Raw genomic sequence first — 25025 nt, 5'->3', positions numbered from 1 at the left:
TCCATTTACTTTTCACATATTTGCCGTTTAACGATGTCCAGATTAGCAAGATTCTTGATGTTTGTGCTCTGTATCATGCTATTTTCGTCTCACCAAAAACAAGGTTGCAGATCACTATTAATATTTAATAAACCCTATATTAACAGCTTTCTGTCTGACTTTATATTCGTTTATTATCTTCGCTAATAGCTACGAAAAATTGAAGGCACTTTTAAAAACCTTCTACATTTTGATAACAGAATTTCTTTTGTTCATGATTGATCCCAAAACAGTTTTACAACCTTACTTTAATAATCTAGTTTACAAACAAATGAAACCGGAAATAGCTCCTTACTTTATAACCAACTACCGGAAACCATAAATAGGGATAACTTCCGGTTTCCTGTAGCAACTTCATGTATTAAAGAGTTCCTTAATTATCTGGATTAATCAATTAATTATATTGAAAATTGGAGATATAATGAAGAATTTATCTAGAATCTAAAGCTAGGAACGTTAGGAATGTCACTGGTTATGAGAAACGAATAAAGATGCATTATTTCTATCATATGTCAGATCGAGGACTAAAACTTTATATGGTACACAATATGTGCTCTGATCGGCGTTTATTTAAAAGTAAATGTACACACGAAATATCCTGTCTAACTAAAGATCTGTAGGACAAGTTTCATAACTAATATTTGGTGCAAAATAAATAGATTGTATGACGTCACCAAAACAGTATCGATATGCTTTAATTACGTCACAAGTTGTGGTATGGAATTATCTGTCCTCTGATGACATATTACATGTTGATAATGTCACTGATCTTGAAAAAGAGATAACATTGAAGAGTAAGAAAACATCTCATCAACCTTTGACATTTCTGGTGTTTTCAAATTAAAGAATTCGGAAGGCTTCGAGAAAGAAAAAAATGTGAAATTTCTAAATTCAATCACTGAAGTGTGATAATAACAGACTTCAGTTCAACTTTTTAACATTTTTTATCTATTTTTGTCAGTTTTAAATCAAATTATTAACTTTTAGCCTCAAACTAAAACCCTATAAGTTATCTAATTAAATTACACAGATTTCTGCGACCTAATGACATGAAATAGTCTTAAATTGATTGCAGAAAAAAATTTGAGGACAACGATAAGATATTTAAGACATATATTATTGTTGCCCCTGTGTGTCGGAAGTTGGAAGTAGACAGATGTTAACAAATGAAAACATCATGACCCACTGCTAACAGACTGTAGCAATATAACAGTGAACCACAATAAATCTTTCCTTATTACAAAATACTTTTCTAAACAGAAACTTTAATAAAAACATGCTTCAGTGAGATTTCCTCATTCTAACGAAACTGAACGCATTGTTCTTCAGCGATAAAAAAAATAATCTTGCACATTTGGAAATCATCTTAGTTTCCAGACCTTTTCCACTTTGCTGAAATGTTTTATTAGGATAAGCATGAATAAATTTAGTTGCCTGGGAAGGTAATTTTTAATCGTTATAACTGCCATAAACACAATGCCATTCTGAAAAGTGAAAAGGGAAATATGCCATTGTACTACATCCCTTTCAAGTAATTGTTATACCAAAAGTGTGTCAGTTATCTGCTACTAAATTATTATCTGTCACTCACCTACCTTAATACGCTGTGTCATAATATTTTTAATAGCTGATATTGTTTTCTAATAAGACGAGTAATAATCTGGGTTTACAGCTCTATTTGGGTATTGAGGAATAGAACCATGACAATGGGTTACTGACACAAAGTAGAAAAGAAAACAGACGAGAGTCTAAGTATGATAAATGGTTCAGAATTATCAAGAAAATTCCACTATATACAGTTTCAAATCGGATAGTTCTTCAATTGATGACCAGACTTGCATTTTTAGCTGCGTGATAACTTCCTATTCCAGATTGCCAATTTCGATTTATTGAATCTCTAGCTGAGTTGATCAAAGCAGTGTTACCGGAAGTAGACATTAAGATTTAAATAACGCATTCTACTTGTCATTATATTTGGATTTAAAATGTGCAAGTACAATCTGACCACAGCAAACTACAACTTAAAGGTGTATATAGCATAGCTAGTTTGGCACTTGTCCGTGTTGATGTTACAGATTACTCTGTGATTTGATAAAAGTATTTCATGGACTAAAAACCTGAAAATAAAATGGAGTTTTACGTCTTTCTTTTCTGCTCCATTTTGGGCTTTTTGGGACGTGTTAAGTCATGCAGCAACTGCTTCACATTATTGGCTAATAATATTATCGAAGATTCATTGACTTTATCAATAACAATAATATCTTGTAAATTGACCGCAACCAGAATTAATTAAATGGTGATGGTGATGTCGTCTGGTGAAATAGACAAACTAATTGGAATTATAGAAAACTGTCACCAAAGACGTATTGTTGTTATATTGAAACCATGATTATTACAGAATAATACACTTGAGACAGTAATATACTGTTTTTCTACGTGGGTTCTCATTTGTATGTTTTTTTCATTTATAGTTACAGCTATATAATTGTATTGTTAATTTCTTATAACAATAATGAATGAGTTGTTGACCTTCGTTCTGTCAGGTAATTCGCAATAAGATAGAAAAATATCCAGCTAGTCCATTATTATTTGTTCAATGAACTTATCATTAACGTCATTTCATTTTCTTTCATTATTTTTTCCTGAATTGGAACAGATAGTATCTTCTACCTATGGGTGACTGTATATCCAAACAAGTATTTGTTTACGGTGTTTTCTTTCAAATCCTCTGATTGGTGTAATCGCTAGCGTACAATCCAGACAAAAACTGCATTTACTTCCGTGATATAAGAAAAGGGCCTTAAGATGACAAGTTATCAGACGGAGTTATAGAAATAATTTTTCTTTGTTTGATTCGGTTTTAATATTTCTAAATCAATATCGGTGATCAATGGTGACATTTCTGGAAGAATTCGGAATCAGTTAACCACCGCGATACTCGATCGAAGCTATTTTGATTAGCCATCTTAAATGCTCCTATGTTTCCTTGATCATGTAGATAGATAGATTATATGTACATAATGGCATAGATCGTATGCTGTATACTAGGGAGCCGCGGTGGCTCAGTGAGTTTGACGAATGCTCGCTAACCTGAAGGTCCAGGGATCAATCCCGACATAGGTCGAGATAATAGCTTATGGTTTTTCAAACTGGTTTCTCAGTGATGTAGGTAAGATATGGAAAAGCTTCTAGTAGATAGGGACAATAAACTAAAGCCCTGTGTGCTACTGGCTGTGCACGTTAAAGATGGTTTCCTTATTTTTTGTGTCAAATTAAGCAAACTATTCCATTAATTGATGTTTCATGAAATATGTGTTCTTATTGCATATAATTAAGAGTTTAACCCATCATAAATGTCCATGTATGTACAGTCTGGATAAACAAAAAAGACTTTTTGACCTTTCTTGATCGGTCACTCATTGGAATTCTGCTGGTAATTCTCTTCTAATTTAGTTAATTATGTATTAATTATGGACATGTGAGACAAGCTGGTATTTTTTCCAAGCCATAAGAACACATCTACTTTCTATTCATATCAGTATTAGCATTTTCATTTTCATAAATTAGAATAAGGGAACCAATCTTTAAAGATTCCCAAACAGTTGGAAATCGAAAAAGAACAAACTAATGCCGCTGCCCTGTCAAAATTTCCCTCATTGCACCTTGCATGGCGTTGCCAATCTCCATACGGCAACATGGTGCAGAAAAGTTGGATGTAAACTCATTTAATTTAAATGGACAGGTAGGCCATTTTTTGACCAATCATAATTTAGTCTCAGAAACTGGAATATTTCAGCTGAGTTATTTATAGAGTTCACAGTTCACCGACGAAATTTGAGCCTTCAAATCCATGTGTGTCCAGAAATATCTGCGTTTGAATGTTAAAATGACAACTCATCAATTAAAGATACTCTGTGATATATAGAAATAGTAAGTAAAATGCCTAGTTTGAAGTATTGTTAAAGGAATTATGTGATTTTCGTACATTTTCAATATTAAAATCAACCCCAAAATGGCACAGCTGCTCCCTTAAGATGTATATTTCACCTACACTTACTAAAAACATAATGGATATTATAATCCTATACATCAAAGGCTAAGCTGAACTATATACTTAGCTTGTCTATCTTGTTTCCTGTTTTCTCGTCTTAATAAACACCTTTTTAAGATCAAGTCAAATGGCTGAGCTCTTCAATGTATGTTGAACCGATATACCCTTAAGATATAACCGAGTAGAACGTGAAGTAACTTTCTGTTCAACCTTTAGAACTTTAAGGGAGAAAACAGAATGAAACTTGGTAATTAAGATTAAGGGTTTGACTACGCGTTTTTCAGGTATTTTCAGGTCATTTTCATGCAACTTTGTTTTCCATTGACCCCATTTCTAACAAGACCAATTGACAACATCAACCAACCCAACCTAAATTAAAACTTTTTGAGCTCATATATTTTACATTGCAAACATGTCGAAATTTGTGCAATAAACTATGTAAAGTGACATCCGTTTGACTAATCGAAACTGCATGAGTCTCTTTTTCCAGCTACGCTAATCAGTAATAGTTTCCTCAGCTCACCGTGGAGGTGTAGGCCTATTCATAATTGTCCGCATTTGTAAGTTAAAATGACGACTAGTTTTTTTTGATATATAGAAAAGACATATGTAGAATAAGAGTGTGGAATTTTTAGTTTGAGGTAAATTTGAATGGATTATGCGATTTTCGTGCTCTTCTAATAGTTAAGAACACTTTTTCGTATATTTTCAAGACCCAAATGGCTTATCATGGCCTTTAAAGGTATATTGCTTTTGTTCTTTTTTTTAAAATTCACAGAATTATAAATGTACCATAATTCAGATAGCCCCCTATCTTGACTTCATACATAGCAGGCAACATAATATATGATTGAACTGTATGTACAAACAATTCATTATAGAGCTTGCAATGTTTAAGTACAATATTTACCTGGGTCTGTTTTGACTTTTCGAAGGATCGTTATGACCACAGGTTAGGTTGTGTCGTTAGTGGTATGATAATATACAGACAGAAACTATTACTTTCATGTGGAATTGGAAACAAAAACCGATGTAATTTCTTAGACTTTCAGCTAGTTTCATATTTCAAAGTTAATTTATAAATGAGACACAAAGGGTCGTGAGACGTAGCAAATGGGATTGTTGTTGATTATGTCTCGTTCTGTAGACTGAAAAGAAGGCCAAAGCGGTTTAAAATAAATTGGAACTTACATTTTAAATTTGTTCTTGATTATCTGGCTATCGAGAAAATAGGCATCGTTTTCTTAGAATACACATGGGTTATACTGTTTGGTTAATCTATTACACATCAATTCGTTGATGACTCTTTTGATGGACTAATATTGTTTATTTTATATGCATATATTTATTTACTCGTTGACTCGTCTGATAGATTATGGTTTAAATTGCATTTGACACAATGGTAGACGTGTCAGCGAAAGCGCTCTACATATAAATTACTTCACGCTAAAAGGAATGGCGTAGAATGGAGTAGAATTATCAAAATAACCGACCAGAATTCCATAAGGGTTGACGGTCGCACTTAAAATTCATCGCAAATATTATCATTATCTTTTTTATACACAAATATAGCAAAAACAAAATTTCACTTTCCACAAGTGATGAGAAAAACAACCTCAGTTGCAGTGCGGCATCATTTTTTACAGATAATATCACGATATCATTGAAATTTGAAACTATCATGTTATTATGATAGATATCTCTCACATAATTTTATTCCACTGAAATGTCTATCGTCTAAATTATGCTATAGAAACTTCAAAGAAACTGAACAGGAAACTCCAATTCAGTTATAATTATTTTAGTGCTACAATTAATATACACTCAATTATTATCATATAAAGCTTATTGATGGGATATATTCAGTTCATTTGACGACACTATTATAAAACTATCCATCACTATAGAGCTATGAGATCGCTTTATATAAATAAGACTACGACTTACTCACATAATTATGTCATATCTATCAAATTTAGTTTCCTCTTATATACATCATTTGCCAAAATAGATGAAATGATAGGGAGTTTTAAGTCCAATTTATCGTTCCTGATTTGACTATTAAAAACATGCAATGCAATACAGCGATTGGAGTGATGGTTATTTCGCAAGGTCAGCTGCATCAGTCTATTTCTTTCGATTTGCAACGATCGATGGATCCTTAACGCTTAAAATGTACAGCAATGTAGCTCATATAGTGGCGGAGCCAACGGGGGGGTGAGGGGGGCGGGGATAGGGCAGAGAGGGCAGTGCCATCCCCCCACCCCCCTTAGCAGCTCCGACAGCAAGTTTTTCGATCATAAGCCTCATAACTACGTTAGCAACCTTAGATATTCCCCCCACCCCCTCAGACGTCAACCTGGCTCCACCACTGACATCATACATGTAAACTGTTAGATTTGGACTGGATTGCAAAATTGTTGTTTGTTGCACAAAGGAAAAGACATCACTAACCACAACTGTAGACATCGTAACAGGATGATTTTCATCTAATTTTCATTTTCTCAAATCTTTCTGTTAGCAGATAGCATATTTCCTCCAAAGCGTGCTTTTAATATATGACGTATATGACTAGAAATCCCTGCGTAAGAAACGTTATTTCTTAATGTAACACCTCAGATCCTATTAATGATGTGCATTTTGGTTTGGCGCGAGCTTCATCGTACATTGTTTATGTTTTACAGTTGATCTGGAGATGAACGCAAGAAGGCGATAGAATAGAACATGTCAATGTTGGTTCGAAAAGCAACAGTACATCGGAAGACGAGGGGAACGATTAAACGTAAGCCTCCTTCTAGTGCACCACGACCTCCAATCTTACAGAAAACACAGGTACAACGAGACCATTCCCAATCTCCTATATTACCAAAGAAAGAATTTAATCACGTAAAAAGTGCTGAAAATACAGTTGTGGTAAGTTTTTATTGTAGAAATTTTAATTAGTGTCTTAAATGGTAACCTGTCAGTATAGTTTCTTTGATGTTTATACTCTATATTGGGTATGAGAGTGCACATTTTTGACAAATTGTTCTTTAAGCAGCCCGCGCGAAGATTGGACCGTGGATCGAGGAGCTTTCCATGCGTTTCCATTTCGAAAGGTAAAAGTTGCTGCTTTTCAGACATATACTGTTCAGTCACAAAAATATTCTACTTCCTTCTAAACCTTAATTATTATATCCAATGCATTTAGAGTTGTGCACCTTATAGACAGTTTAACTCCAAATAAGACAATAGTAGTAAAGGGACGAATCTGTACATATATACTCATTTAGGATTTAATTAAATGATATTACATAATACAATGTGGAGGATTAAAAGTTCGCTCTCATTTTTCTCCGAAATGCAATCCTAATATCAGTCCTGTATTAGTTTAATGGAAAAGTAAATGAAGTATATATTCGGAATCTTACAGTATGACACGTCTAATTAGATATCTTATAATTCTGTCATTTTCTCCAGACCTCAGGGAATTCACTTAAAAGGAATTCTCTATGATTAATTTTTAAAAGAGAGGCTCCAATTTAATTTGAAAAAAGTGAATCGGATTAAATTCCAATCTAGATAAGATTATCTTTCGTCCGGAGGCGTTTCGTGCATTTTACCTTATTTAGATGTAACACACGTCTTAATTACATACTTTTATAACATGCGAAATTATCGTGTTTATATGGAAACTAATGTGGCCATTACAACTCTCGACCTGAGAATGCGCCTTTTTGACCCTCGATTTCTTGCCCTTATTCATCGCCTCTCACCCTTTTCCTCGCCTTTTACCTCTTGTGGGCGGGAAGTCAAAAGTAGTGATAGCCACAGTCGGCTTTCATATGTTTAACTGCTAAGGAGACTGTATTTGGCAATTGGTACAAGTTTTCTGTAATTAAAATATTCTTAAAGTTTCACGATATGTAGGAAGGTGTATTGCCATGATAGGGCATGTATTTCCCCGAGTTTCTGCCATGCGCTGTTTCTTTAAGGTAATTGAAAACTATTCAAGCTGTTGAAAAAATTGTCCTAAATACCTCAATAATCGATACAGACTATAATTTAATATAAAAATATAAGCCGAGAGTTCTATAATCCATCACTGATCATATTGATGTATGTTAAAGTAAAAACATTTTCAAACTATGGCTGAACCATTTATGAATTATCACGTGTATGAAGGCGCAAGCAATCTTAATTTGAAAAAAGTAAAGACACTGCCTCTTATGAATTTTAGGATCGTGAACATGATCATGAACTTGAATTATAGATTGCAAGATCCTGAAGTATGTATTACAAAATCCTGAACCACGTAGGATGAAAATGCTGAACTATACATTGCAAGACTCTCAATTAAGTCCATGAACTATACATTACAGGACTTCCTCGACCTTTACGTAACAAGATCTAGACCTATATATTGCAAGAGTTTCAACTATACACTATACAAGATCTTAAACATCTAACATTCAAATCTCCTTAACTATGTCTTAAACTATATACATTTCTAACAAGATCCTCGGCGATATGTTATAGGAATCTATAGATAACCCGATCCTGAACTCAACATAAAAAGTTACTCAACTATGAATTACAACATCTTCAACTATGCATTACAATCTACTGAACCATGGAATACAAGATCATGAACCAAAGTTTAAAAGAGCCATAATAATATATATTACTCGACCACGAACTATATTTGCATAGTTCAATAAGTATGCATTACAAAAAACTGACCTATACACTTCAGGATCATTAACGATATATTACAAGATTATGAACTAGATCTTCATCTATGCGTTACACTCAACAACTGTATATAAAAGAGCCTAAACTATAGATTGCAAGATCGTAAACTATGAACAATACGTCATGAACTTAGGATAACCAGATCCCTAACCGTATATTACAAGATAATAAACCATACATTACAAGATACTCGACTGGGCATTGCAAGATTTCCATCAATACATTACAGGATACTAAACTATACTCTACTTTAACTTTAAATTTCAAGGTTTACATTCTGAATTATATACTTTAAGGTCCTGAAGTTCTGAACTATACGTTACTAATTACTAATTATTAATTACATAACTAAGATACTAAATTATACATTACGAGAAACTGAATTATAAATTTCCAGATCCTGAACTATATATTACAAGATTCTGAACTATTCATTAAAGATCATCAACTATACATTGCAAGATCCCGAGCTATACATTACAAGATTTTTGGGAGATTTATAAGGGGTAATGCCATAGATCAAAGAATGAAAAGGGATGAAAAGCCCCGAATTACAAGATCCTGAAATATACATTAAAAGAATTCTTGCAATAAAATACAAAATATCGAAATATTGTGAAACATAGCAAAACATAAACCATGTAACATATCCTTTTGAAAGCAGATCATGTGTCATCAACAGAGATCAAACTTACGATATCCTTGAAATCTAGTATCATCTGAATAAATTTCAAAGAGTTGGATTGACAAAGAGGACATGCATGTTCCAAAAGGAAAATATCTTTAAGATAATCTTGTTAAACACACGTGTTTTACTTCAGAATAATGTGTTAAACGTCATTAAAATTGATTTGTTGTTATCTAGACTGTTAAATAGTACGACCAGATGGTGAAATGATGGCGTCATTAAAGTATGTTTTTTTATCGACCTGGATCAAATATTTTATACATGATTTCAGTTAAACAATGTTAATTTTCTGGATGATTTGTAATGGATAAAAGAAAGGTATGATGATTCATAACAAGGGTGTTCCTGTCGGATGCTACTTGTAAACTGATTAATAAGTGATACAGATATTCTAGCTTCTGGACACAAGGGTTGGACATGCATTAGACAATTTATAAGGGAGACCAATATTTAGACCTTTTCTGCAAAATAATCTGACGCATGGTTTGGCCATTTTATCTTTACGGATGAGCAAATTCATAAGGGGGAAGTGATTCAAATTTTGTGATGTTTTGGGAGAAGCCAATTGTCAGGTGTAACAGATAGTCGGGACATTTCTGCATGCTATTCTTAAAAAAGGCTGTGGACAGGTAGTTTTGGGGTCGGATAAGCTAATTAATAACGAAGTTAGATATTCTGCAGCCTATTCTGATATAATGACACTAGGTTTGGACATGTACTTTTTGGGGGAGGAGCAAATGCACCTCCGGAACTTACATTTTTATGGAATTATTTGACACTATAGGTCTTGACACCTTTTTTGTCTATTTTTTGTGTGGCTAATAAAATATGAAGTGATTCAGATATTGACGCTTCCTTTGCAAACTGTTCTGGAAATATTTTTCTTAGCTTTATTGTTCTATATTTTGGTATATTGTTTTTTGTGTTTTTTGGTATTTGTTCCACACTGCACAAATTGTCCAGGTGGCTGGAATAGGCAACTAAATTTTTGAAGGGAGAATTGATATCTCCGAATTAGTAGCCATGTAGTTAACCTTGTATTCACAGTATTCAGAACATTTGGATGTATTAGAGAGTACTTTGAAGCAATCATCTTGGTAACGTGAAGCGATTATAAAACTAAATTACATGCCTTGAAACATCCCTGTTTTATTATTTTAGCCGGGTCAGACAGAAATACTAAAAAGCCCATCAAGGAAAAACAACGAGGACAACTAACTTCGTTATTCATATAAAATATCTATTCATTGCGTTCTTATGTCCACTATTATCAATCTTTACAATCGATCGCTAAAAGCAATTTGATTGTAGTCGGATTTCTGCTCTGTAAATTATGACCTGCATGGTGGGTTCTGGTATCCTCCGTAAAGGAGTTGTAAAGAGGTTTTCTTAATGTTTTATGTGTATCGGGGAAACTGATAGTATCAATTTGCACCATTCCAATTTTTAATTAGACAAAGCGTTTGATAACGTCGCTAATCGCGATAGTCCTTATGTCATAAAGTAAATTGAGCGATTATTGACATCATCAAACACCTAGTTTCAGTAGAATTGCAGGAACTACAGACTACTATACAAATTGATTCTATCAGTGGTCCTGATACACATAATTTATTTAGAAACCCTCTTTACAATCCCATTAATATGGACTACATAATAAAACTGAATGTCACAAGAGTCTTATTGTCAGGAACCAAGGTCGAGTCTATTTTACCATTTTTGTCTCCATTCTGACTGATCAAATATAAACAAATGTTGAAAAAAAGAAATTTACATTTGTCTTTACTTTTTTGTTTTATTACAATTGTCACATGATTGTAATATTGTGACATGAATATAGTCAATAACTTCAGTCATTGGGAGATAATTCTGACATGGTTGTATTTAATGCTATATTGTGACTATTTCTTTACATTTTATTATTATTTTGAATACGTTAAAGTTTCTAACATCTAGTCTAAGGCACTTGAACTACTAAAATCATATGACCTCGTGACAATTTGGACATAAACAAGGTCGCCGTTGTGAAACCATTTTTCCACCATAGTGTGGAGGAATATTAAACAACCCTGAAGCCCATGCGGAAAGCCGTAACTATGGGTTTTTTTCTATGAGACAAAAATCCTGTTGTCTCTGAAGTCAGTTATGTCTTTAATCACAACACTTTTGATAAACTTCAAACGGTAACCACCTTTACTGCAAACAATAAAAAAAGCGATAAGTTTTAGCGCATATTATATTTGTTTTTTAATTTTATAAACAAAATTTCTTTTTTGTCGAATACCGATGTAGTTACAGCCCTCACGCGGGCTGTGTTTATTGATCCATCCGGACGACTTGTGATTTTTCTGTCTTAGTTGAATCACTTAAACGAGAAAGTTGCGGTCAGCAAAAAAACATGGAAATATATTACAGCTTCACTATACCGTCTTAGAGCATACATGATCCACAATCAGTCAAATCTCAAGGACCAAAATGGAAACTTATAGTATGTCAATATATAAATTGAATGCTATAGCTATAGTTTCTAGTTGATTAAGCAGACAGTTATCAAAATGAATAATAATAATAGAAATATACCTCAAGCAAATCAGACTGTCTGACTCCACGAGACAATGAAAATAATTGGATTAAATTTGGTGAAAACTAGGAGCAATTGATACATGAGCAGAAATACAGAATATGGGATCAATTTCCATCATATTAATAACAAATCTGGCCATTTCTCATTAAAGCTGTATTCACTTCATTATTCTGGTCTTAATGCTTTTCGTTCAGTATCTCCATGCTGTATCAGTGTATTTAATTGAAGGCCACTACTTTCGGACATAAACAATTTTCATTTACTTATATACAAAATGATACTAAAGCGAATCGAGACATAGAATTCAGTGGTAAATGACAGGATATTTTTTCTTTTATGAGACAAAATTCCTGTTGTCTTTGAAGTGAGTTTTGCTTTCATTTCAATGCTATTATGCATGCTTTCATCAGGTATACAAACAGTCTTTACCGTAGACATCAAAAAGCGATTTTTTTTTTAAGCGGATATCATTTTTATATTTCTGATTTTTAAAACAATTTTTTTTCTATTTCATGTATTTATTTTTTTTATTTGTCAAATTGTATGTGAGGCATTTGCCACATTTGCCTTGATGTAGTGGAAATACCCTGAAATGCAAAGTATCTTCCGGTTTATAAGAGTAACAGGCAGACAATGGACATGATTGAAAGATGATCGTCTATATTAGTCCGAAACATCTGCCTCTATCCCATCCTCTGATAGCTATTTTACAGTTGCCGACTGGAGAAGAGTGAGAAAAGCTAGGCCGCGTATTATGGAGATTTGCACACCACCGTTTTTACTAACATAATTAAATTACCTTTACGAACTATCCATCTTTCCAAATCTGGGTTGGGCGAATCCTTATTCAACAAATAATTTTTTTTTTTTTTTTTTTTTTTTTTTTAAATCTACTAAATAGGGACAGGTTTTTTCAATCCAGCCGGCCTACATCAGTCGACAACTGTCAAAATAGGTACCAGAGGCTGTGAGATGTTTCGGTCTGAAACTGAAGCTGAAAACTAAGTTCCTTATTATCAGTTAATCTGAAACTTATTGTGTTTCAGACGTTCAGTGAAGATAGACAACTTTACCAGACTTCATTAGCTCAATCTGATATTCCGTCCAGTTCTGATTTCAGTAATCCCAGTAATGAAATATGGATACATCTTCAAGAAGCCAGTAAAGAAGCAGACAATTCTTTTGATTTTTTATGTCGAGCCACCGATATTCTCTGCCACACTTGTAAGTATAACCGATTGGTTTTCCAAGATGATCGACGCTCCCAATTGTTAGAAATATGCTTTGCTTTCGTTATTAGCCAATAAACATTCATGATCTGGCGACATTTTGATGCATCAAGATATATTGGTCACTAGAATATATAACCTATCAAATGCTGTGTTATCACTGTTTCCGATAGCAAGTAAATGAGCGGAACAAATTAACATTCCTTGTGAATATGATGCCACATTTCTTCCGTTTTTGTCTACATGATCTCTCTCGTACAGTTAATGTATATCTATATTCTGTATTATCACATTGCTAAAATGACCACCCATAGTCAACAGATATTTTACAGTCCGGGTTTTCACATTTTTATCTTAGAAAGTATCAGTCAATATCAAACAATCAGTGAAATTTAAATCAATTTTGAATTTTGTCCCGGATGCTAAGTAGGAGTGTAATGGAAGCAATTATGAATATAAAAAAAATAATTTGATGATTGAAGGATTTTTTGTTGGAAGACGAATGATGAGTGGGCTTCATAATTGAACATTAGACATGCAATGCTAATCTCATTCTCTTCCCAATGGAAATGCTTAAATTCTATTTAATTCACAATTGATAATAATATCAAACACATTGCACTAAAAGAATAAAAAAAATGAATTTTAAGACCTTACGTTCTATTTTAAAAGATATGTCAAATTGCGTCATATTTGATCACAGACAAACCTGTGATATTTTATTCTGAAGAGCGATGAAATTTAGCGTATAATGATTAAAATAATTGAGGGACTATACCCCTTTAATCGCCTCAAACTAAGCCACAGACAGATTTGTAAGAAGACAAACTAACAGAATGTTTTAAATTAATTTAATTCTAGCTCTTGGCTACGTCTCAGCCGTAGTTATTAACATTCAAAGTACACTTATGAAATTTCGATACAATCGTCGTATTATTCAAAATTAATTTATTTTTTCCTTTACATAATATTATATGGATGGTCATATTCGGCAATTCTCGGCACTTTCCGTAAAGCTGAACTTTTTTCGGTAATGAATGGTGCATTACGTTATGTCTTCTTGAGCGGGGCTCTTTACTTTCGTTATTCAGCAGTGATTGTCAAGTATCAAATATAGATCCCAGTTTTATAGTCTTCAGAGGATGATTCTGACACAAAATGTGCATTTAATAGTTCAATCTTTACATATAATTATCATTTGGATCCATATCTTACGAATGATTTGTTTTTATTGACTTAGTTTACAAATACTTGAAATCCTGAACGACAAGCCTCCGATATTAAAATTTCACGTGACAATATTTTACATAGTTACGGTAAATAATGTCCGTGCGTAAAAACTGATTTAAGTGTACAGCTAAGTACACACACACACACACACACACCCACAACCCTGGTACTATGTTGGTATTTTCCCTAATATAATACAGACAGTTCCGGTGATTAAACGAATTTTGTTTATTTGCAGGTTTTGTTACGTTAATTCTTGGTATATTATTAGCATTGCCTGTTGGTATGATCTCTATAGGTAAGTCAATACAGATAAAGACATGATCTGCTGATCGGATATATCGTTTACAAAGCATAGGGAAAAAACCTCCTGTACAGCTAAAGGAGAGTCCACCCTTTCAAGTTTTATATTTAAGTTGTATTTAGTAAAGCTAGTGCACGTTTCCAGAGAAAATATTCTGATATAAGCGTATTTGTATATTGATCCAATGAAACGACTTAGAAAGTGACTTTTTTTTATTGCCACTAGAATTCATAAATTAGGACATAAATGATATACGAATTAGGGTACGCAAATCTAAAATTGTCTACAGTCCAAGGGAGGTAATATTTTGTGCTACTGTGAAAGATTATTTTAATATTATCTTCTGACATTACGTTTGCGATCAGATTGTTTTCACAACCCTCAATAGATAAAGCACTTTAAGTTAGTTCCAATTGTAATTTATAGAATCAGACATAGTCAATAAGTTAACTATTTTAACTGAGTTCCATTTGTAACACAAGATAATTATGATATATCTCATGTGCGAGACAACTAATGGCGGTTTATAACTTGGAAATGTCATGTTATACCAGATTGGTTGTTTTTAACAAGATTCCTTGTGAAAACTGGTGATTTTATCACGCCTTTAAGAAGATTGTCTAAGTTAATAAATATATACTTTATCGCCCTTATTATCTAAATAAAATATATTCTATTATTTGGCGGCTTACTTTGTGAAGTGTTGCAGTATCTTTTCGATGGACGATAAACTGACAAATTCAGAATACATTATCGATTGTATTTAATTCCTAAAAGTATGTTTTACTATGATACTTTATTTTCGTAACGAAAAAGTCCAGCTAAAGAGCTTATCATTTTATGTTGATTCTTCTCTTTCACACCAATAGGACGATGGCTTTGCCTGTGGGTAGGCTCGTGGGTCTGCTCACCCAATGCAAGCGAATTTGTTACTTCCAGATTCATTTCATGGATTCAGTTTGCAACTAGCTTGTTCACTTACCACGATTTTCAATGTATGATGTTTTTTATCAGACTACATGGCTTCCTTCTGTAATGCCAATGGTCTAACTTTAGGCTAACTAAATTGGCATGTGCCTTCAATTTGTATTTTCACCAAATAATATCCAGATTAGTAGGACGTTAAACTTATTTTATTTTTGTTCCATGCTGATGTAACAATGCCTCACGTGAACTGAGATTGCTCTATTTACTGCTCCACGCCTTTCGCCACCCTCGGCGTTAAGACTTCCGAACTGATTAAATAACATGCGATTTTATTGGAATTGTAGGAAATGTAAAATCCCTTTCGACAAAAGGCTTCGAAAATTTCTAATAACGAGAGTTTTTTTCATCCGATTTCTTATAACATGCGATTAGTGTTTATTCTGGGATCGAAAAGAAAGTTTTGATAAGGAAATGAGTAAGGTTACCGGAATGACATTCAATTTAACTTTGATCTTATTAAACCTGCTAAAAGACAAGCTGTACGGATAAAAAAAATTGTAATTTGCTTTACCATCTGATAGATTCACAAATTCAGGTAATAAGTTCAGTTCTACTGTAATTCAACAAAAACTAAACGTATTAATTTAGATTGTCGTCATTCTGTGGGCGTTATTATAGCATTTTCGCGGATAATTATGATGAATGAATACAAAAAATTCACCATTTTGAGGGTTGAGCGGGAAGTTTGAAGTGTACCTGGTGATGCTAACTATCTTAAAGACTCCAAATTGTCTCTCATCGTGTTTTAAAATAAACCTGGAACGTGATTATTCTATAAAAGATCAGCGGGACAGTGGTTATTTTAAACTGAATAGTCGCCAAATAATCAGAATCGACTGGTTTATCTAGTAACAGGGATACAAGGGAGATTTTATGATCGATTTGCATGAACAATGTGCATAGGGACACGTCTTGCCACTTCTATTTGCACCATTCCTATTTCGCGAACAGAACAGACGCTTTCATATCGCTTTTTGGCAAGTTTAAAAAACGCTTTTCTAACCTTTTTAGGAAATAAAATTTCGTGGTCGAGTCAATCACACTTTAACTTATATTTATTTCCCTTCACTATAAACATATTGAAAAAAAGTTAAGCTTTTAAACATTTTAAAATGTTTCCGATAAACGACGAATAAAAATAGAAAATGGACAAGTTGAAGTGGTATTCAGACTCGGTATAACAAGTTTCTAATTATCCTTTAAGTAATGGTGATGTGTTTTAAAAACTCATTTAAGCCAAACTAGACAGGCGATGTGGTGTCTGAGTTTTAACATCTATTTTCTGTTCAATGTTATTTTAATGACGACAACTGTCTAAGACACGTAATAAAACATCACAAACCAATCACATGAAACTTTATCGGTTCCTTCTATGTGAACAGTCTAGTTAGATAACTTTGTTTAGTATTATTGGCCTGAACAGTCATATGTTTTCCTGGTACGTAACACCCATGGCCTGAATTGGAGTTTAACGTCTTATAACAGCTCTCTTATCCACGTCAAAGTTTGGTAAAGCAGAAAAAGCCAGTCTTCGTCATTATTCCAGCTGTAAAAAGTACACATAAACTAGGTAGGATCGATACTAAGTGGTATAGCTTGGGACCTGAAGGTCGAGATCCTAGGCTGATATCCTGGTATCTACCATTGTTTTGCAACATTATGAGAAATATGAATGTGTTTGATTTGGACCTTTGGCATTTAGAATTTAATTTGGTGTGGATCAACTAGAACTCACTAGAAGCCGCAAGGCATTATAGCTATGCAATCTTGTGCAGATTTGTTCAACACCCGTTTATAATATGTACCTGAAATAATTTTAGTAATGTGAGCAATAATTTGAAAGGTGGTTATGATTAAGATCATGAACATGGTGGTTTAGGTTGATAAGAACTTTGATATTAAATGTCAAACTAATTTAAACTGGCATTTCTCAGGAAAAAAATATTATTTTCAAAAACGATTACCAGGTGAAATAATAACCATATCATAAAAGGAACAGTTCCGTGTAATAATGATAAAAAAATCATATTTCTTATGCAATTTGATCATATTACAATCGATCGATGTTGTCTTTAGTTTGGTTAATGGCAAGAAATGGAGACCAAAGATGAAAAATGATAGAATCAAAAGCATCCATGATCCAAATACACGATAGGCACAGTGCATCGCGTAGGAAGTCATTCTGACTACCTGTCATTGCACCTGCCATAGTGTAAAAAAGCATAGTTCTCACAAGAACTTCAAAATTACCTACATGAAAATCTTTCCAAATATTGGCGTGATCATTGTGATTTGGTAAAATTTAAACCCTCATTGGACCAAAACACATACTCAAAGTCATACAACTTGTAGTGGTAAATATAGCCCAAGCTTACACTGGAGGTCCAATGTGCTTCATTGCTATCGTATCAATATCTGCTAGCTCGTGGGTCACGATTACTTAAAGTAAAATATGAAAGAAAGGTCTGACCAACTGGGGAAACAACAGTCGAAAATAACTCTTCATTGTCTTGTACTTTTTCTTGTTTAGCTCTGGGTTTAGAAAAATATTAATCAATCTTGTATTTTTTGGAGAGAAAAAAATCTTGAAACATACCCTTTCCCTGTAGGCCTTTCGTACTTCCGTTGTCATAAATATAAAATTATAGAAGATCGTCTGCAATCAATTTAAGACTATTTCATGTCATTAGGTCGCAGAAATCTGTGTAATTTAATTTGATAACTTATAGGGTTTTAGTTTGAGGCCTTAAAGTTAATAATTTGATTTAAAACTGACAAAAATAGATAAAGAATGTTAAAAAGTTGAACTGAAGTCTGTTATTATCACACTTCAGTGATTGAATTTAGAAATTTCACATTTTTTTTCTTTCTCGAAGCCTTCCGAATTCTTTAATTTGAAAACACCAGAAATGTCAAGGTTATCTCTTTTTCAAGATCAGTGACATTATCAACATGTAATATAAGATGTCATCAGAGGACAGATAATTCCATTCCACAAATTGTCATTAAACCCCAAATTATGTTAAAGACTTATCATTACTGGTTTAATGACGCCATCTTTTAATTTTGTAATAAATTATGGCTATTAGATTAATGATTTCTCCTTTAGTCGTCGAATGATTCGATTTTCAGGTACATATATTTGGCAATTAAAATCAAAAGTAAGTGTGAAGTCAGTTCATTTGATTTCAACATGGCAAAATGACAAGTGACTAATCGCTTATCTAATTTAGAACAGCTTTGAGACTGTAGACGAACCTGGTGTCGGATTTTCATTATGGAAAGAGACAGCAAAAGCTGGTATGTAAGTTCTGTCAGCCGGTAGAGTGAGTATTTATCGTCTTATATCTTGACATAAACTATTGTTGTACAAATTCTAATCATTGAATCTTTATCAATTACAGGTGTGAAATACTTAACAGAATGTCCAGTTCAACCAAAGATTCCAGTGTATTTAATGGTAGGAGGTTGTATTGGTCTTCTGAAATTAATCGGCTCCATGTGGAAAAGTATTCAGATGCGTCGGTATGAGAGTATGGACTTGTTTTATGACGCTAACGGAAATGATCATGCGTTTGCCTCCAGTACCTTTAAAATTATGGATACCATGATGACATTATTTCTGGTAATCTGGCATTGTGTTGGGAGTTATTGGGTATTTGATATCTGGAAACCACATTTCATACCATTACTACACGAGCCCAGTAATTATTGTGAAAAAACTGTATATATGTTTGCTGCTTGTCAAATTCTAGGTTGTGTGACGCTGGTGTGTCTGGCGATCGTGTGCCTTTTCAGTCTATGGTTGTGTCGTGCTGTAACTGAGTGTTTCCAAACCTAGTATTTCTCAAAAATATAAAGCCATTGACATGAATACTCATATAACTGCTCAAAAGATCTCCAACACTATTCCAGATAAAATCCAGGAGAAATATCATAGTTGGTCGACACGCCTTAGAAAATCTCCAAAGATTTCATAACCTTGTGCATGGACACCGAGCCAACACATAAAAGCAATAGCCATGTTCTTGCATGAAGATGAAAGGGTATACAATTTAATTAGTCAGATATGAATATGTCCACATGGTATACGATTTTAACGATTCGTTGCTCTGAGATCTAGGTGATCGATAATTTATGGATATGGATAACTCCATATTGCCTCATACCATCATTCATTATTTGAAATCTGCTCAAACTTTACAACGATATTATAGGGATTAATTTTCTACAGACGCCTAAGGTAACTCCTAGAAATGCTAGTTGAAGTTGTAACATGTATATGAAGAGAATAATATTTAAAATACCTGTATAATAGTTGTGCTTTAAATTATTCGTTTTTTTGGTTGAAAGAGCTTCAACTACTTAATATGGCCTACAATTTGCGCAAATTTGTTCCAAATTACAGAATTACATATAAATATTTTACCCCGTTGCCAAAGATGGAGTCCTTGTGCTCAATGATCAGAAGGTTTTAGTCTGGATGATTAAGATTATAAACTTTCAGAATCCAAACTGTAACCATATCAAAGGGACATATGCGCCATTTTTTTGACCAATCATATCTTAGTCTCGGAAACGGGAAATCAGTATTAGTGTTCAAATCTCATCGTCGAAATTTGAGCCTTTAACTCCACGTGTTTCATGAATTATCCGCGATTGAATGTTAAAAAGACGACTCAGAGTGTCATAAATTGACGAGTTAAATTATATTTATTCATAAAATCATAATAAAGAACACTAAATGGTTTTCTCTCGACCCGTGGCCATAATTATTGAACGATGCTACTACGTTAGCACAGTTACCATTCAGCTTCACTTCTCAGTGTTAGTATCATGTGTTCTAGAAAGAATGAAAATACTCTGCCAAAACAATAACAATAGTGTTTCTCACAAGAGTTTGCAAAACTTTCATAAATCGGGCAACACCAGATATTTCGCCCCCACCGGACGGAAACCTTCTTGTAGCTTTCCGTATTGTGATTTACACGGGCGAGATCTACCCCCTATGTGTCCCCCAATGTCAGGAGGCCGGCGCCGCCATTGTGAATGATGGCTTTTCACCCTACCACTATACACGAAGTAACTTTTTGTGACCATAAAAATTTGAAATTAAATATCATTGCCAATGCAAGGAAGCATCTCCGGGTGAACTGCACCTTATAGCCTGACAAATTATGAACGACATTCATCATTTTACTGAATGAAGTCCAATATAGAGCAATGCCCCGTCATACAAACCCTTAGTCGGACAAATCTATGTCACATCACGATTATATTATCTGAAGTGGTGTCATTTATCAACTTTTCAGTCCAAAAATGGTGGACCGATTTCTCCAAGTGGTCGAGAAAGAAACATTTGTTCACCCATAAATAAATCGCGTATGACAAATGGAGTGTTTGAATTCAGTATAAAATGCTGCAATTTTAACCGTCATCCTCATTCGTCTGCACTAAACCACTAATAATGAAGGTTTTGGTAATCCTCGCCTTTGTGGCAACCGCTTCTGGTAAGCCAAATTTGATACTCCATTTTGATAGTGATGACAATCCGAGTGAGAACTGTTAGATCTCAAACAAAACTTTTTTCTTGTAGTATATGCCAGAGAACGAATCGTTGGTGGTGAAATCGCCAAAAATAATGAATTCCCCAGCATTGTATCATTACAAAAATCATCTTTTGGAGGACTTTTATGGAGTCATATTTGTGGTGGTATTCTTATTTCCTCAAACTACGTATTGACTGCTGCCCATTGTGTTGATGGTTCATCGTAAGTTATTAGTTCTGTTATATAGTTGCTTACACTTAATAATATCAGTTGCATATAAACATATTGGATAGTTCTTAAGCGTACTATAGTCGAAATATTTGCTCTGCTATACATGTATTTGCTATTCATAGGCTCACCCCCTTTTTGACTTAAAATCCAATGACGGGTCAGCGTACAATACGAACCTTGGAAGTTTAATATCGGAAAGTGTCACTGTTAAAATGTAGCAGTTCAATTCAGAAATTGCTTTGCTTTATGAACATTTGACCCTTCTAAACTAATCGCTTAGTAAACTCACTTCCGCTGAGCCATCCACTGAAGAACGGCACATTTTTTCCTTAGGTTGCCACACAAACAAGAAACAGATTAGGCTCCCTATTTCAAGTTATTTCTCTCATTATTTCACAGTGCTAGTACTTTAAGAGTTCTTCTTGGTCGAAATGATCTGAATAACAACAATGAAGCTAACGCTCAGAGAATCAACATCGCTCAAGTTACTATGGTCTGTATCTTTTTTTATTACATTCAGCATAAACCTATTTGCTGTAAAGCAAGGCAATATTCCACTCTTCGAAGATTAACTATCTTAAAAGGAAATATATTTTGTTTGAAAGGTATAACTGATTGGCACTAGAGAGATTAGCATTATGGATCCGATATCCAATTCATGATGAAATGATGATGTATTATATATCCATTGAACCGTGATTTGTTGTTGATCAATTTAGTTTGTCAATTTCTTGCACAATCATTATAATTGAAACTCGATTTGCTTTCTAGCACGAAGGATACAACTCCAATGCTGATGGATTTCCCAATGATGTGGCTGTTTTGAGACTGTCATCTACTGCTAATTTGGTGCCTGGTTTCGTGGAGGTCAGTGAGCTGTCACCAGATAATACCTATGCTGGGGAAACAGCTGTTTTAGCTGGATGGGGTAAATTAGCTGGTAGTGAATGTAAGTATACTAGCTAAACATCAACTTTTCCTTTTGTTGTCGTCGGTGATTTGCAAACTATTATATTCTATTCGACATAGTACTGACGTATTAGATTGATCCTCGTTGATAAAAACATGTAAGTTTCGATGACAAAGGGCAGCTCAGGGACTCATCTAGCAAATGCCTGGGAAGGAGGGGCAAAAATGAGAGTCGAGGCATCGGAAATATTCATGATGTACCCATTGACCTTTCACAAACCCGAGGGCGGCATGACCTAATGGCCCACCCCCTAAATACGTTACCTAGACCACTCTTATTTATTATTCACTTGCATGTGTCCATTTCAGCTACCACATCATCTAAGTTATACAGATTAGATATCCCAGTTATCAGTAACGATGCATGTACACAGGCCTGGGGAGCAAACTATATCATGGAAACTCATATTTGTGTTCATGATGACGGTAGAGAGAGTGGAGCTTGTAATGTAAGTTACACCTGCAGTTATATGTTGCTCCTAAAGGGTCTATTGATGATGCATCGCTTAACATAATTTGGACGCCTTGATTAACTGATTTATTTATTACATGTTGCAGTTGTTCTCGAAGAAGGCCAAATAAAATATCATATCTGTTCGTCCTCAAGGGTGGCAACATTATATCATATCCATCTATTTACTGATAGCCGATTGGACAGAACGTCCCACAGTGCCGTTACACTCCATCGGCCTGATCCTGACTTTACTCGGTGGCCCTTTTGAATGTTCCATTTGATGAAGATATGTTTGATTTGTTTCAACAGGGAGACAGTGGTGGACCAATGTACTGTTCTAATGGTAGTGGTGGATACTATGTCTGTGGTGTAACATCATGGGGACAGAACGGTTGTCCTGGTACCACACCAAGTGTTTATGGCAGAGTTTCCAAATTCGCTTCATGGATCAGAGCAAACACTGATCTTTAAAAAATAAATTCTATTATTATGTGATAAATTTTAAGAATAAAACATTAAGAAACGATTGTTGTTTCTAACTATCATTGCATAACATCATTATCAAATGATATTATTAATAATTATCGTTCAGGTTATTTTCGGCTTTGGCTTTCAATGACACGGAGCAAAATCCATCTGGTGCTGATGAAACTTGGTGATATCACAATGACGACCATGCGCATAATGAAGGTTCTTGTGGAACGGAGTGAATTGTCGTGGAATTGTGATCAGAAATGATATGAGTTTTCGGAAATAAAACTTCAGTGGAAACCTGACACAATAATCCCATATTCATATACACAAAAGTGTGTTATATATGCTAGCTCTCACAGTAGCCTAGGGAAAAAACACAAAGGAAATTAGAAAAGCATAGAATATTTATTGTACAGAAATGATTATTAGTTTATTTAGTTTAAATGTGGCATTTTATTTTTTCATTCTTTGTCATCACAATAATCTGAACGTTGCAGTCAAAATCACATAACATATCTATGTATATATTTCTTCCATAGTATTTCAGATATGGTTACTCTTATCAGCTCTGTTGTACGAATATGATTACCATCTACAAGTCAATAGAATTTAAACCACTATATGTCTTTTGAAAAATACATCTGGTCCATCGCAACCATTGACGTTTTACTGCTCATTAAAATTCATCTTCAGATGCAAAAAAATCAGATTATATCCAAATATTTCAAGTTTTGCTTAACAGAGAAGTAACGGTTAAGTAACAAAGGATTGGATTTTCCTTTTATAAGTTGCCCCTATTGGATTTCTGACATTAAGGCTACAAATACATTCAAATTTAAAGCAATAGCCTAGAAATTGTCCCATGAATATAGTTGAAAGGACGGGTTTAAGCTTTAAAAAAAATAAACTCAAAAGGCACCCTAACACGACAACTGATTTCAATTGCTCGTAAATAATTTTGAGATCTAAGCAGGGACTTTATGATTGTGTCTTAATTAATAATAAGATTTCAAATTACGCCTTAAGCTGCTTCTAGTTAATTGAATTTTGGTCATCTTAAGCCGCAAAGAATCAAAGTCACACTGTAAATTTAACTTTTCTGAAAATAAACACAAATTCCCAGTCATTACTTAAAGATTTTGCTCTTAACTAGCCAGGAAGTTTGTATACAAATACTTCCTTAAAACACAAATATTTTGTTCATAACAGTAATAGGTCTTTTGGGTATGATGAACTTTAAGGGGTTACGTTTTGAAATAACTCTAATTCCTTTTGCTGGATCAATAAATGTTAAACTGATTGGTAATCTTTTGGTTCAGTTTGTTCCATATGTCTAAATATAATATAATTTTGGTCCAGTGAAATTTGCCTATGTGATTCCTCTTTGTATAAGTAAATTAAATCAAAACTAAGACAAAATATTTCACATAACCTTGATTTTTTTGGTCATAAAAATTAATTTACGAACTTGAAAAGCCAAATCTTCCTGAGATAATTCAAAC

At 33.8% G+C, this 25025-nt stretch overlaps 2 protein-coding genes across 2 annotated transcripts; both read left to right on the top strand.

Moving 5' to 3' along the window:
- Window positions 1-19453: 19453 nt before the first annotated feature.
- LOTGIDRAFT_126107 (hypothetical protein) lies at window positions 19454-19687 on the top strand (the record flags this gene model as incomplete). Its single annotated transcript, XM_009062570.1, has 1 exon — window positions 19454-19687. One exon carries the CDS (start codon window positions 19454-19456, stop codon window positions 19685-19687), a length of 234 nt encoding a protein of 77 aa, XP_009060818.1.
- A 1609-nt stretch (window positions 19688-21296) lies between these two features.
- On the top strand, window positions 21297-23574 carry LOTGIDRAFT_193307 (hypothetical protein). Its single transcript, XM_009062569.1, has 6 exons — window positions 21297-21356; window positions 21443-21617; window positions 22026-22119; window positions 22398-22575; window positions 22905-23044; window positions 23359-23574. Exons 1-6 carry the CDS (start codon window positions 21314-21316, stop codon window positions 23518-23520), a joined length of 792 nt encoding a protein of 263 aa, XP_009060817.1. The 5' UTR covers window positions 21297-21313; the 3' UTR covers window positions 23521-23574.
- Window positions 23575-25025: the final 1451 nt, after the last annotated feature.

The sequence above is a fragment of the Lottia gigantea genome, assembly GCF_000327385.1.
Source record: "Lottia gigantea unplaced genomic scaffold LOTGIsca_52, whole genome shotgun sequence".
Classification (NCBI taxonomy): domain Eukaryota; kingdom Metazoa; phylum Mollusca; class Gastropoda; family Lottiidae; genus Lottia; species Lottia gigantea.
Note: the sequence above shows the minus strand (reverse complement) of the source record. Positions and strands in the feature narration are given on the sequence as shown.

What these genes read in the sequence shown, in the direction of transcription:
- LOTGIDRAFT_193307 (XM_009062569.1), top strand. Translation starts at nt 21,314, where the DNA reads ATGAAGGTTTTGGTAATCCTCGCCTTTGTGGCAACCGCTTCTG. An exon ending in CTTTGTGGCAACCGCTTCTG is followed by an intron (nt 21,357 to 21,442) that starts GTAAGCCAAATT and finishes TTTTTCTTGTAG; the next exon opens with TATATGCCAGAGAACGAATC. An exon ending in CATTGTGTTGATGGTTCATC is followed by an intron (nt 21,618 to 22,025) that starts GTAAGTTATTAG and finishes ATTATTTCACAG; the next exon opens with TGCTAGTACTTTAAGAGTTC.